The sequence below is a fragment of the Dasypus novemcinctus genome, chromosome 1, assembly GCF_030445035.2.
Source record: "Dasypus novemcinctus isolate mDasNov1 chromosome 1, mDasNov1.1.hap2, whole genome shotgun sequence".
In the NCBI taxonomy this organism is placed as follows: Eukaryota; Metazoa; Chordata; class Mammalia; order Cingulata; family Dasypodidae; genus Dasypus; species Dasypus novemcinctus.
In genome coordinates, this window is record NC_080673.1 from 86,469,092 (window position 1) to 86,482,407 (window position 13,316).

The 13,316-nt window shown below is 37.3% G+C and overlaps 1 protein-coding gene across 16 annotated transcripts in view; it reads right to left on the bottom strand.

The window, feature by feature from the left end:
- Window positions 1–13,316, bottom strand: part of ANK2 (ankyrin 2) — a 624,289-nt gene that overhangs the window by 206,118 nt on the left and 404,855 nt on the right. For all 16 annotated transcript variants that reach the window (XM_058293829.1, XM_058293865.2, XM_058293838.2 and 13 more), the window contains one exon: window positions 8,445–8,546. In XM_058293829.1, the coding sequence (XP_058149812.1) occupies window positions 8,445–8,546 (102 nt within the window). The remainder of the gene's footprint in view (window positions 1–8,444; window positions 8,547–13,316) is intronic.

Genomic DNA, 13,316 nt, shown 5'->3' on the forward strand with positions numbered 1-13,316 from the left:
GGGGCAGGTAAGGATGGGAAAGGAGTAGAAAACTTCTATAGAAGGGAGGAAAGAGACTGTTTAGAATAAGTGGTTAGTAAAGGATGCAAAATATTGGAATAAAACCTCAGCTACTGCAGAAGGCCTCGGTGATTTTTAAGGGACAAAGAAAATAACCAAAGAGAAAAATGATTAAGCAGGAAAGGCTGATATGTCTCACCTCACACTCCGCCTGTGTTTGGTTGCAGTGCATACCTGAAGAGTTTGTTGTGTGCACACTTCGGTTAAGATCTTCCCTCTGTCAGCATCCAACAGCAGAAATCAAGAGGGGACTTCAAAACTCTAAAGGGCTTCTAAATAGATCCCCCTCCATCTCTTCAGCCAATAACCACAATAATGATAACCTCTCTAACATTATCTGCTTGGGACCATCTTGGACTAAATTCCGTATAACCTTTATCCCTGTTTATACCAGTCAAGGTTACCTCATCCCTCCAAATATACCTCTATATGACTGTACATATCTTATTTCCTGACCGTCTACTATCATATCTCCTTACACTAAGTCCTCTAGAACACGAGTGAAGTCATTAGCAACATCTCTGCATCCTAAGCGTCTTCTGAACATTTCTCTTAACCTTCTTGCTCTAACTGAAACCTGAAGACACAGCCTCCCTGAGGCTACTCAAGAGATGGATAATTACTCCCCCATACCCCTGTTAACACTAGACTTGGTGGAGTGGTGGAGCTGGACTTATTGTCCTCGCCCCTCATTGTTCTTCCAGATTGTTTTTCTCCCTTCTTCTTTATAAACACTCAGACGTCATCAGACTGTAACCTCTCCATCCCACACCTCATTCCTTGAAGGCTCTGGCTTCTGGTTCTCTGCTGCATTCTCCAACATGATTATTCCAAAACTCTAACTCAGGTTCTTGACTTCACACTCTAAATCTTGTCATTTCGATTAATTATAATCCCTCTTCAGGTCCTTAATTGCAAACATCTAACCCTACAACTACCATTTACTCTCGTGCCAATCTATTTGTCCAATGCCAATAATGCTTCAATTTCTGATTCTTAGGAGTCTATTCACATGGGCACAGTATCCACTTCTCTAAGCCTAAATTGCATGGATAACATTTATAATCATTTTACTCATTTTCTTGCATGCATTCTCAGTTTGATTGCATTTCTCTAGCTTTACCATCCAGTTTAGCTAATCCACATTTCTGGATTATAGTCAATTCTATACTTGTTCCCATGCCACAATGTGCTTGCAGAAGAACACACATAACATGCTAACTGGTGTCACTTTGAATTCTTGATCATTGTACTTAAATCATTCTTCAAGGCAGCCTGGCAATTATACTGTTGCCCTTAAACACCTTCTTTCTCACTTTCCTTTATGAATATTTCACACCTTCTTCTCTCTCCTCAAACCTCCAACACTTCTCCCCCATCCTTCCCCTTCCAGTTGATGACCTTGACTCATATTTCACTGAAAAACTAGAAGCGATCAAAAGAACACTCATTGCTCAACCAGCTCCCAGCACCACACCCACACTACTTCTTGCACCTTCACCCATATATCCTGCCTCCCCTCCATTCTTAAACTATCTTTGTGCCTAGCAATGACCAGTGCCCTTCACTTGTGCACGAGGCCCCATACATTCTTGCCTACTTGGAGACATCACCCAGACATTCTGCCCTCTCTCTCTCTTGAATCAATGATTTTCTTTCCTCTTCTGGTTTTTTCATCAATGAAACAAAAAATGTTATTTCTTTCATCTTAAAAATAAAAAACAAAAAAACACTCTCTTGGTCCCACTTCCTCTTCCAGCTACCTCCTCTGTTCTCTACTTTTTATAGAAAAAAATTCATGAAAGAATAGTCAGTAGTCCCATTAACAACTGAAGAAATCCCAATCCAGCTTTCACCCAAGCATGCAACTAAAATTCTTTTTATCAAGTCACCAGTCACCACCACATTACTAAATCTATCAGCTTACCTGTTCTATTAATGGCATTTTACAAAGTTGATCATTTCCTCCACCTGATAATAATTTTTTCACATAGCTTCTAAGATACCACCTCTCTATATTTTCCTCCTACTTCTCTGGACACTCTTTCCCATTCTCTTAACTGGCTCCTCTTCATCTCCTGGACCTCTAAAAGTTATAGTGTGTCAGGACTCAGCCTTTGGACTTTTTCTGTTTTCCACCAATGCTCATTCTTTAGGTGATCTCATCCGGTTTCATAGCTTTAAATACCATATGTACACTGGTGGCTCCAATATGTGTAACTCTAAACAAAATCTCTCCCCTGATGTCAGGCTCATAAACCCAACTGTCTACTCAGCCTCTTGGATATAAAATAGACAAATCTAACTTAACCTGTTCAAAACTGACCTTCTAAGTATTTACCAACACCTGCTTCTCATACAATTGTCCCAATCTCAGTTTAAAAAACTTCAACCCTCATTCTTCTCATTGTATCCCCAACATTTATCCCTGACTCCTCTCTTTTGCTCTCATATAACATTAAATCCATCAGCGAAATCTATTGGCTTCATGTTCAAAATATATCCAGAATCCAACTACTTCTCACTATCTCTTCTGCTGTTGTCCTACAAATGTCTTCTTAAGTACTTATGCCTAGAACATTACAAAGTATTCCCTGCTTCTGTCCTTGAATGTTTTTTTGAAAATTCATCAGCTTATGTAATTTCTTTGCTAAAAACTCTCTAATCACGTTTCATCTCTTTTTAAAATCAAAGTTCCTAAAATTGCCTGCAACATGGCTTTCCTTGGCTTCTGCTCACCCCTAACCTCCTATTATCTTTCCTTCCTCTCATTCAGTTCTGACCACACTGGTAGTCTAGCTGGTTCTTAAATGTGCCAGGCATGCTCCCTCCTCAGAATTTTCTCACTTGTCAAGAGTTCTCAAATGTACTGCCTCTAAATAGTATATGGTCTATTTACTCACCTCTTCCAGGTCTTCTTCTGACCATCCTATCTAAAATTACACATGGCTCTCCTTCTGCGCTCATTCGTGCTTTCTCTCTCTCTCTCTCTCTCTCTCTCACTATGGTTTACTGCCATCTCTCATTTCACACATTATGCTTTTTTCTTTGGTGATTACCTCTGTCCTTTCAGGTTGTAAGTTGCAAACTCCATGTCACCAGGGTTTTTACCTGCTCTGTTGACTTCTGAGCCCAGCATCTAGAACAATGCCTTTCAGAGTATGCAATAAAGGTTTGAATAGTGGATGAATGAATGGTGAGCCTGAGTCCAGATTTGGCATAAAAAGAATGCTGTGATAATAATGTTTGAGATGAGTTGGGGAAAGCCGAGTGGCTGCTTAGGAGTGGTACATTAAACTGTTACTAAACTTTTAGTAACAGGAAGAGGGCATTCAAGAGAGTTCCCAGAATATAAGTTGCTCTTATCTTGTCTAACCCACTGTAGCAGAGTATTTCAGAAGACAGTCATGGAAATAATTTGCATTAAGCTGCCTCTGGAATTTTTTTTAGTGGAATAGGAGTCACATTTCAAACAATTTCATAAATCTATCTAATTATAAATAGAAACAAAACTATTTAAAGTTACGGACAAGTAGGTAATGGAAAAGTATCTAATAAACTGTATGCTGAATTATAGTAAACACTGAAACTGAAAGTTCTATGTATTCACAATATTAGACAGACCTTGTTCAAATACAACTCTGACCTGCACTGCCCAGGATAGTGCAAGGACCAGCATTAATACAATGAAGAGGATTAGGGGAATACAGAACCTGAAAACAAAAGGGCATTTATTACCAGAACCATACAGAAGCATTACCCTTTTCTTCCTCTGAAGGAGAGGTCAAAAATAAGCACTACAAATATATAATTATTTTATTGATACATATAATTGTGCTAATTTAACTGGTGAGAAAACTGTATCAGTGCATTACATTTTCCATTCATTCCATGAATTCAATTATTTGCTATCCATCCATTTTATTGCCTTTATAAAGCCCAGGTCCAAACCAGATGGATCCAAATTGCATTTGTAAAAGAAATATTTGCTCCAGAAAGAAAAAAATCCTCTTATTGCAGCCCAGATAAACAGTAATAGTTATCAAATTGCTACTAAATGTGGCCTTTATGATTTGTCCATACAAGCTACGATATTATTTTTATATTATCTCCTGCCTATAAGAACCAGCACCATTTTTGGTAAAGTTTAGTTGAGAATCAGTATTAAAAGATTACATTATGATATTAAAGATTCACATTTTAGTTCTTATTTGTTGAGTGTTGGCTCTGCTAAGGATTTAAATCATCACAACACAACTATGACATAAGTACTGTTGTCATCATTATGTTACAATTAGGAAAATTGAGGCTTACAGAAGTTAATTGCCCAGGGTCACTCTGCTGATAAAGACATAGAATGAGAATTTGAATTCAAGAACTCAAATTTTTAAAAAGACTCCCTAAACGCTTTGTGGTCTGAGTCCCACTATGAGAGAACATGCTAAAGTCACTGTTGGATGTACATTCTTGTTACTGAAGGCCTGATGTTTTAGTAACATTAATACTATATTGAAAATGGTGCTGTGTACTTGCCTTCTGTTTTTGAAAAAGAAAACAGAATCTAACTCATAATTTTGTAATTTACAACTTAGTGGTGAAAAGTCAAGGCCAAAATTCGGGACATTATTAGAAGTATTTGTGATTATATGCAACTTTAGTGTCATATAGAGGATTATGTACAATAAATGACAGCCCTTCACCGTGAAGTCACTGCAATAAAACCAATCAATTTTATGCATGGTAGAAGTATCCGAACATCCTGGTGCTTTTATTGATTTTAAACTGGCTATAAATGTTTATGAAATGGTTATAGAGTCTATTTTTAATGTATAAATGTAGCCTTGTTTGTAACAGTATTAGAATTTTAAAAGTATTAAAGAGATAAGAGAGGTGTTATTATTTATGAACCTCAAAAAAGGTGGTGAATGCAAAGATTATTCTTTTTTCTGATTGTGCAAGAAATGATAAGGTGAAATAAATTACTAGATTAATGTTTTAAAGAAAATAAAAGTTAACAGCCAGACTAGTAATCATTTTAAAAAGAAACATGAAAACTAATTTTTATAGAATATTGTCTTGTGCCAAATTTATGATTTTTCCCATATCCTTGAAGTGATGAGAAGCCAAATAGTAATTTTAGATTAAATCTGAAGTTCTCATGGTAGTTATGAGATCAATTTTATAAAGACAAAAATTTGTATGCAAATTTCAGTTAAAGAAATCTTAGCACACCAACACATTAGACATTTTTGGAAAGCCGAAACAGCCTAGAGTGCCTTTCATTGAGAAATATAACAGGGCACAGAAAGTCCTACTTTCTATATTACATGGCATAATGATCCCCAGAAACCCAGGCTTACAAGAAAAGAGAAGAGAATTTTTCTTGTATTCTTTCACATGCCATATTAACTTTAAGTTTTAAATATTGAGAAATAATGACACTTTAGCTAAGTCTCTTCTAATCCTTGAGTGTTTAAGAAGTTATTTCCTGTCCTGTATTTCACTTGATTTTTAGTAGTAACCCAAGTGGTGGTACTTTTGAATGAAAAATTGCATTTAATTACTAATTATGTTAATCTAAGAATGGATTTCTTTCTTGTTTTAACAATAGCAGGTTAAAAATAAAATTTGAACTTCAGGAGAAAGGACACAGTCACACTTTGAAAGGCAGCTCTGGAATTTACTCAGGAAGGCCATGCACTGAGGTAGATGAAACTTGGATAATGGGAGACAGACAGGAATATTATTTGTTTATAGGCTTAGTTTCCACATTTGTAATTTAGGGCTCATGCCTACCTCAGAACATTTTGTCTCTGCTGATAGATGAAACATCACATCTAAGGCTTTCAGCATAAAGAGTGATGCACAGTCACAAATTAGTTAACACTGTTTACCTATTTATTACACATTCTTGAATAATAATGAGGAACCAACACAAGACAAGAACATTTGTTTTATACCTAGTGGGTTTAGGTCATCAGGGAGATTCAGGTTCATATTTTTGTGCGGAAGTCGATTTCATTTCTTCTGATTCTTAGTGAATTATATACAATAATGGCATTTAGAACATGGTCATTTTAGAAAGCTTTTTCACATTTCATAATTTAATTTACATTGCAACCCAGTGATGCAAGCATTGAATGTATTATTATTTCCTTGAATGTATCTGAAAAAATGCCATTCTGTGAATTGAAGTGACTTAAAAGTAGAGATGAAACTTGAAATTGGGCCTTTGACTCTAAATTCTGTGCAGATTTTGAGACAACATGTCACCCTCTCACAGAAATAACTGCTCTTCCCTTCTATAGTGACATGCTAGTGGATGTCTAGAAACTACAAAATATGTTTGACTGATAAAAACTAGAGGTAACTCAAAAAGTGAGTTATCTGTTATCTATTATCTCTCATGCAAATTATTGTATTTGTTCTCTTTTGGGGTGAAATGGACTAGGTTAATTACATTTTCCTTGGGTTTCCTTTTTTGTCATTATTTATGTAATTTTACCTATATGAAGTAATACTTTCATTGCCTATTCTCCAGTATATTGCAAATTTAGGAAGTTAATTAATTTACATTAAAACTTAGTAAATACATTTACTATAGCTTTATTATGATGAAGGAATTTGGCCTCATTCCATAGGCCAGTGTCAAGACTGTGCAGGATCTGGGATCTTACCCTACTTACAAGCTAAAAAGCTAGACTGTTACTGTTTTGTGAATGCTGGCTCTTGTGGGTCAGAGACAATGGACTTTATAACTCAGCAAAAGCAGTAGCCAGAGTGTCGGCAAGACACTTGTGCCATTTCTCTAAGTCCCCAGAGTCCCATGGGTCCACAAGCAATGGGTTACGTTCTAGGAGATACTGGCCTTAGAGAGCCATGGTTTTTCTTAAGTAGAATCTTACTTTTTTTCTGAGGAGGTATTACCTCATCTCGTAAGGATGCCCACTGCCAACACCACCCTAAGAAATGGCCTAGGTAGAGAGGACCAGATCGTACATTCTTGTCATGCCCAGGAACAACATGCAGGATGCTCAGGACATAAGGCAAGAGCAAGTCACTCTCAACAGTTTATTGACACTAAGAAACCTAAACACTAAGGGATAGGACATATTTGACAATGCTTTCTATGCCAGAAATTCTCAAGAGGAATAAGGGAAATCCTGGACCCTTGGTAAAAGCCTAGAGGTGATTTTGTATAACCACAGGAAATTTACGGTATAAGTACATGGGGGGGTGGGGGGAAGTGGGGAGTGCAATAATGACATTTTTATTTTGAAAGGGCACTCAAGTCATCATGTGGGCAGCTGACCAGAGTGGAAAGGTGTGGGCAGAAGGAAATTAAGGGCATTGAATCAGGGATGTGACCACATTCAATTTTCATGTTTCTTTTTAAAATGATTACTAGTCTGGCTGTAGTCAGAGTTAATGGAATTTGAATGCAGAAGGTGGACCAAGAGAGGAGAGCTGAGCTGTAGTGGGGAAAAGATTAGTGACAGGGAATTGTAGGAATTGACGCACGGTAAGGAAATCAGCAGCAAAGGATTTGGGAAGAGAGTAAGGTGAGGATGAGAAGACACTAAGTTCTGTTTTTGACATGTAATTTGAGAGATTTCCTAATTTCAATGGCCTACAGATTCAACATAATTGGGTTTAATATATACTAGGATGGAGAAACTGACATTTTATGGACAATTTAGAATCCACTGATGAAATTTAACTCCTGATAACTTAAAATTAGCCAGAACTATTCACTTCCAAGTCAGATTTCTTTTAAAAATAAAAATAAAAAATCCGCAAGAAAACAAAAACAAAGCCCATTTAGCACCCTAGTGAATACTGGGGTTCACTAGACACTAATGGACATGATGAATGAATAATCCAAATACTTCATTTAAGCTAATAGTTTCAACCTCTTCTCATTTTAAACCATGTTTGAAAATTAATTGGGAAAACAAAAGGAATAATTTAAATTTTATTTTCTTATTTCTCTATCTGAAATTGTAAAACTCAGTTTTCTAGTAGTAAAAAGGCATATAGCAGAGAGGAAAAGATGCCAGAGTCTGGATAAGTAATTTATGATGGATGATAAGCAAAGCATCTTCTTGGTCACCACTACTGGTAATGGTGGCCCAGATGATTTCAAAGACAAAAGTGATATTCAATTGTTATTTTCATCTTTCTACTTTCCCAGCAATATTAGCTCTAGATACAAATGTCTAGTGCTTAAAAGTTGGTAAGGAGGAAGAAAAAGTTCAAAAGTCCAATCACTGATATTTTAGTAGACTGAATAATGATAATAAATAACCTTGGGTTCCGGGAATATATTTAAGTAGTGAGTGTTTCTTTATCTTATTATGCAGAGCCAGCTGCCATGCTTTTACCTGGTTGCAGGTATTGATGTCTATGCCCCCCTTCAGATATTCCACTACTTTGTCCAAATTGCCTGCTCTGGCAGCTCGGAGGAAACTTGCATTGCTGTCAGACTGTAAGAAAAAGAAAAGATCTTTGGTGAATCATTGATAAAATAAAAATTTATCAAACACAAAAATACAAGATTATTTATACTGCAAGTCAAAAAATTTTATCTGCAAACATTTCAATATTGAGTATAAAACACTGAATAATTACTCACAATATAAGGTAGCAACCTCACAATACTTCTGAAAAATTGCTTATGGTCATTAAAATCAACAGGAAATATATTTTCTTATATTAAAGAGTATAGAAGAACCACTGCAATGAAACTCATTGTTAAGACTTGACTCCGAATTGTTGGATACATTTGAAGATGAATGTACAGTTAGCCACTCATTTTAGCTTCAGGAATCTAGTGACTTCATGCTGAGGCTTATGTAAAGCTGAAAAAAAAAAAATCAGAAAACTCTGGGTTTCTTTTTATTTACCATTTGGCTATCGGATAAGTCTGAGGAAGAACACTGAGTATAGGTCACTTGGCAGCTATCTGTCCTTATTATAAAGGAATAACAGGACGCACCAAGCATGCTTTGGGGAAATGGGATAGGGCTGGTTGGCAGGTGTGGACTGGATTGATGCAAATTTTGTGAGCCCTGTGATTTTGGAAAAACACGATTAAATTTAAACCAGCTGACATAACACCAGACTAAAATCTCTTAGCAAAGATGATCACTTTTGATGGAATTATTTCCCCCTCCTTCTCTAAAAATCTGATCCTAGGAGAATCAATGGAATTCTTCCCATGAAAAATACTGAGGAGAGTGTTCCAGAGACCTGCCGTCATGCTGTCCCTTTGAATTCGTTAAAAAGTCCGACTTTTACATTTTAACGTACTAATGATAAACTCTTTTTAAGATTCCAAGACACTTGCACAACTATTATAATTTTTCTTGATGTATAACATTTGTGAGCTAAGCTCTAACTAAAGAGAAAACTGTAGCATGAAAAAGGGATACAATTTACCTAAGAGGAATTGAGATTCAGGATTGATGGCTCTTAACTATTAGGCTCTCTTGCCTTTCTCCTCTAAGAATGCTTCGGCAGCTAGGGACTCTTGGCACACTCTGCCGGAGCTATTTATTATAACTTGTGATGATGTACAGAGATAGATATGGGAGCTATTTTCTTGGGGAGTCTCAAGTGTGGAATTATTTGCATACTGTTCACATGATCTACACTTGGGAAGACAGAAAACCCTAGGACTAAATTACATCACATTTAACTTAAATGTGAGGTATAATTAATTTAGAGTTGAAAGGTGGAACTAAAATCTCTATGTCCGGAATTCATGCTTGGATTCTTTGTATGATTAATGTCACACTGTCCTTCCTCCTCCCAGTACCTTTACAGTTTCCCCTTCTTCATCCTTCCTGAAAGCTGTGCCCATGGCAAAGTGCCCAAAGTATATCTGCAATGCTACAATGACTGAATTGTGACTCATTTTTAATTTTTAGGTACAGGGGGCAGGGCATTGAACCCAGGACTTCGTATGTGGGAAGTCAGTGCTCAACCACTGACCACATCAGCTTCCCTGAGTTGACCTTTTTCATTTGTTTTGCTTGTTGTTTGTTTTGTTTTTTCAGGAGGCACAGGGAACTGAACCCTGGACCTCCGACGAGGGAGGCGGGCACTCAACTGCTGGAGCCACATTTGCTCCCCTGTGATTCATTTATAATGCCTCTTGTATGAGATTATTTTGCAGTTTGCAGCAAATCCTAAATTCCAGGATTTTACCTTCTGGTTTCTTCACCATTTAGAAGTGAAAGATAATAACTATGCATTATATTAGGTCAATATCTCACAAGAAACATTGTTTTCTATAGAATAACAAAAAAATAACATCAGGTCACAGATAGAAAATATGAAAACATTAGTTCCCTTTATGTACAGTATTTTAAAAATTAATTTGTGCTATATATAATACTAATGGTTTTGCCCAGATATTACTTCCAATTTGTACATGGGCCAAATTATAGGTAAGGGAGTCATTTGCATTAATTCATTAATACAATACTACTATAAGGAAAGAACTATGTTTATGCCAATTTAATATGCGTGGAAAGAAGTTTAGACAGTTTCCAAAGTCAATCAAATTATACAGTGAAAAGTCAGCATTTAGCCCAGGTTCTTTAAACTTAGAGCTAGACCTCTCGTTCCCTATTCTACCCTGCACCTCCAAAGCAGGAGAGCCGATGTCACTGCAGATTGCTAGGCTAGGGGTTATAAATAAGCTATAGAACCACGGTTACGCTGTTGGTGTACATATTTGCTTTGCGAATTATGGCACTTGCTAAATAGAGTGCCTCAGCTGGAGAGGGAATTCTTGGCTGACACCCCTATCCCTCATTTCTAAAACCCCACTATGTGCACCTGGAAAAAATAAAAGCAGGCCTGAGACAAACTGCTTAGAAAAGATATTCATTTGGGAATGAGAAAAGAGGTGGTCAAGGACACACTGCATTAAAAAGCCATTTGGGCAAGTGAATATGGCTTAAACAGCAGGGCACCCGCCAACCACATAGGAGGTCCCAGGTTCGGGTCCCAGTGCCTCCTAAAGACGACGAGTAGACTCCGCACCCACTGCAATGAGTTAGACACTATCTGCTGCAACGAGCAGATGCCACAAGCCAGCAAATGCTGCAGAGAGCAGATGTGGCTCAGGCCATTGGGCACTGGCCTCCCGGATTCAACTCCCAGTGCCTCTTGTAGAAGGTGAGCAAACAATGAGCACACACAGAGAGCACCATTGGTGGTGGTGGTGGGGGGTGGTGATTAAAAAAAAGAATATATCTATATAGTTTTAAAAAACAGTTGATTGCCCTTCTACAGTTTGATTTACCTTTATGATTAAACTCAAAAAGAAAAAAAAAATCAGGCTTCTCCACTCTGCCTATAAAAGAAGAATGCTGTGCACACACAGAGCCAGGAGAGATAAGGGACACTTAGAGACACCACTGCAGGTGTTTAGAGGGCGAGACATTGATCGGAAGGGTCACTGAGGATTGCTTTTGCTGCACTCAATAACAAAAAGTTTTCATAGCTGTTTTTCTCTTTTTTTTTCATCAACCTTTTAGAAAGTGAAACAAGTCAAAGAATGAGAGCTAATACATATAATTTTAGCAATAAATATCCCGAGTGTTCCAGAAAGGCTGGACCCAATGGGGAACACCTGAGGTGTGCTGCCCGGCATCACCGCAGTGGTGGAGGCATAGTAGACCTTGCTGTAAATTAGATTCTTCTGGAACTCCATTAGGGATTTAGTTTCCCCAAAGTAAGAAATGAATTAAATGGAACTGTTATTATAAAATGGTCCAAGGGCATGAGTTTCAAGGACATAATTAAAACGGAGTTTAAAATGTATCTAAAGATAGATACTGATTGATGTTACTGAAGGTCAAATGTCCATAGTTGCACAGAACTACATATTCTTCTCCCACGTCTGCATGAACATATGTACATACACCCTACCCACAATGAGGTCAATCTGTGATTAAAGCTCTTGACACAAGCTTGGGATAAACAGTAGTAAGTTAGATCGCCATCAAGCAATACAGGGATGAAAGAGGATTCAAAGACTCAGAGAGACAGACGCAGAAATGTTTACCCTGCCGTGTTTCCTTCCGATGATGATGAAAGTAAGAGTGTTTACTTAGCCATAACTAAGGGGAAAACATGCTTTCAAAGTAGACTGTTTTACTTGTTCAACTAGGAGATTCCACACATAATAGCACAACAAAGAAAAAATGAGACAATAGCAACTCCTTTGGGGAAAAATCTCAAACGTAAAACTAACCTCTCTCCTGCTTTGCTGCTTTACGCCACTAGACTTCTCAAATCCTAAAGTCAATTGTCTTTATGCCTACAAAACTCAGACTCTAGAAGAGGAATTCAAACGCCGAGTCTCACCTATTTTAATCTGCAACAGATGGGTGTCATTAAAATTTGCCCCCTTTACAACCCTAGTGTTGCATCTTAAGCCAAGAAAGAAAGATTACCGCTTAAATTCTCCCTGACACAGTTCTGTACGGTTTTTGTATCTGGATGTTAGAAAAACAGAACATCTTTCTCAGCACCCAGCAGGGTGGACATGAAAGGCAAGGAGGAATGTGCCTTCAAAGAGCTGCCTTACATCCTAAAAAGTGCTTCTCAAATATGGTTTAGAGTCATGGGGCTCTGTTAGCTTGCTATAAGATTTTTTTTTACCAATTCTGTGCTTACATTTTAATCATACACTAAGAAGAAAAACATAAGCTGTGAGCATATTCCAGCTAGGCCATTTGGATGGACATCCTACAACTGAGTACAGCCATATCATTTTTGTATATCCCTTTGTGTTTATAATAAGTGAAGTTCAGATACCGTACAGACATGTGACAGACAAAAGCTTTGCCATGATAAAGAAAGAATGGTCAGGGAGTCTGGTCACCATACATGGCAGGATGCTATAGACATGATGAACCAAAACAACCTGAGTGAAAGCAGACTGGAACATATTAAATTCACAAATAAGAATATGGCCCTGATGCCACCTCAGTATGGTCTGGCATACAAGATGCCATCTTTGTATGGACCATTAGTGGTGAGGGTAACAGAAAATCCACAGTGAAACATTTTTCAGTTCCCAATTCCATCTTTTATTGGATTAAACACACATCTCTACCACACTGCTAATTTGATCTCCAAGTAAATCAAGAGGGCTTTAAATGATATCGAGTGGCATACCATTAAAATTGACATTAGCAAATTCTATGACAGTTTTTTAAAGTTTTTAAAATTAA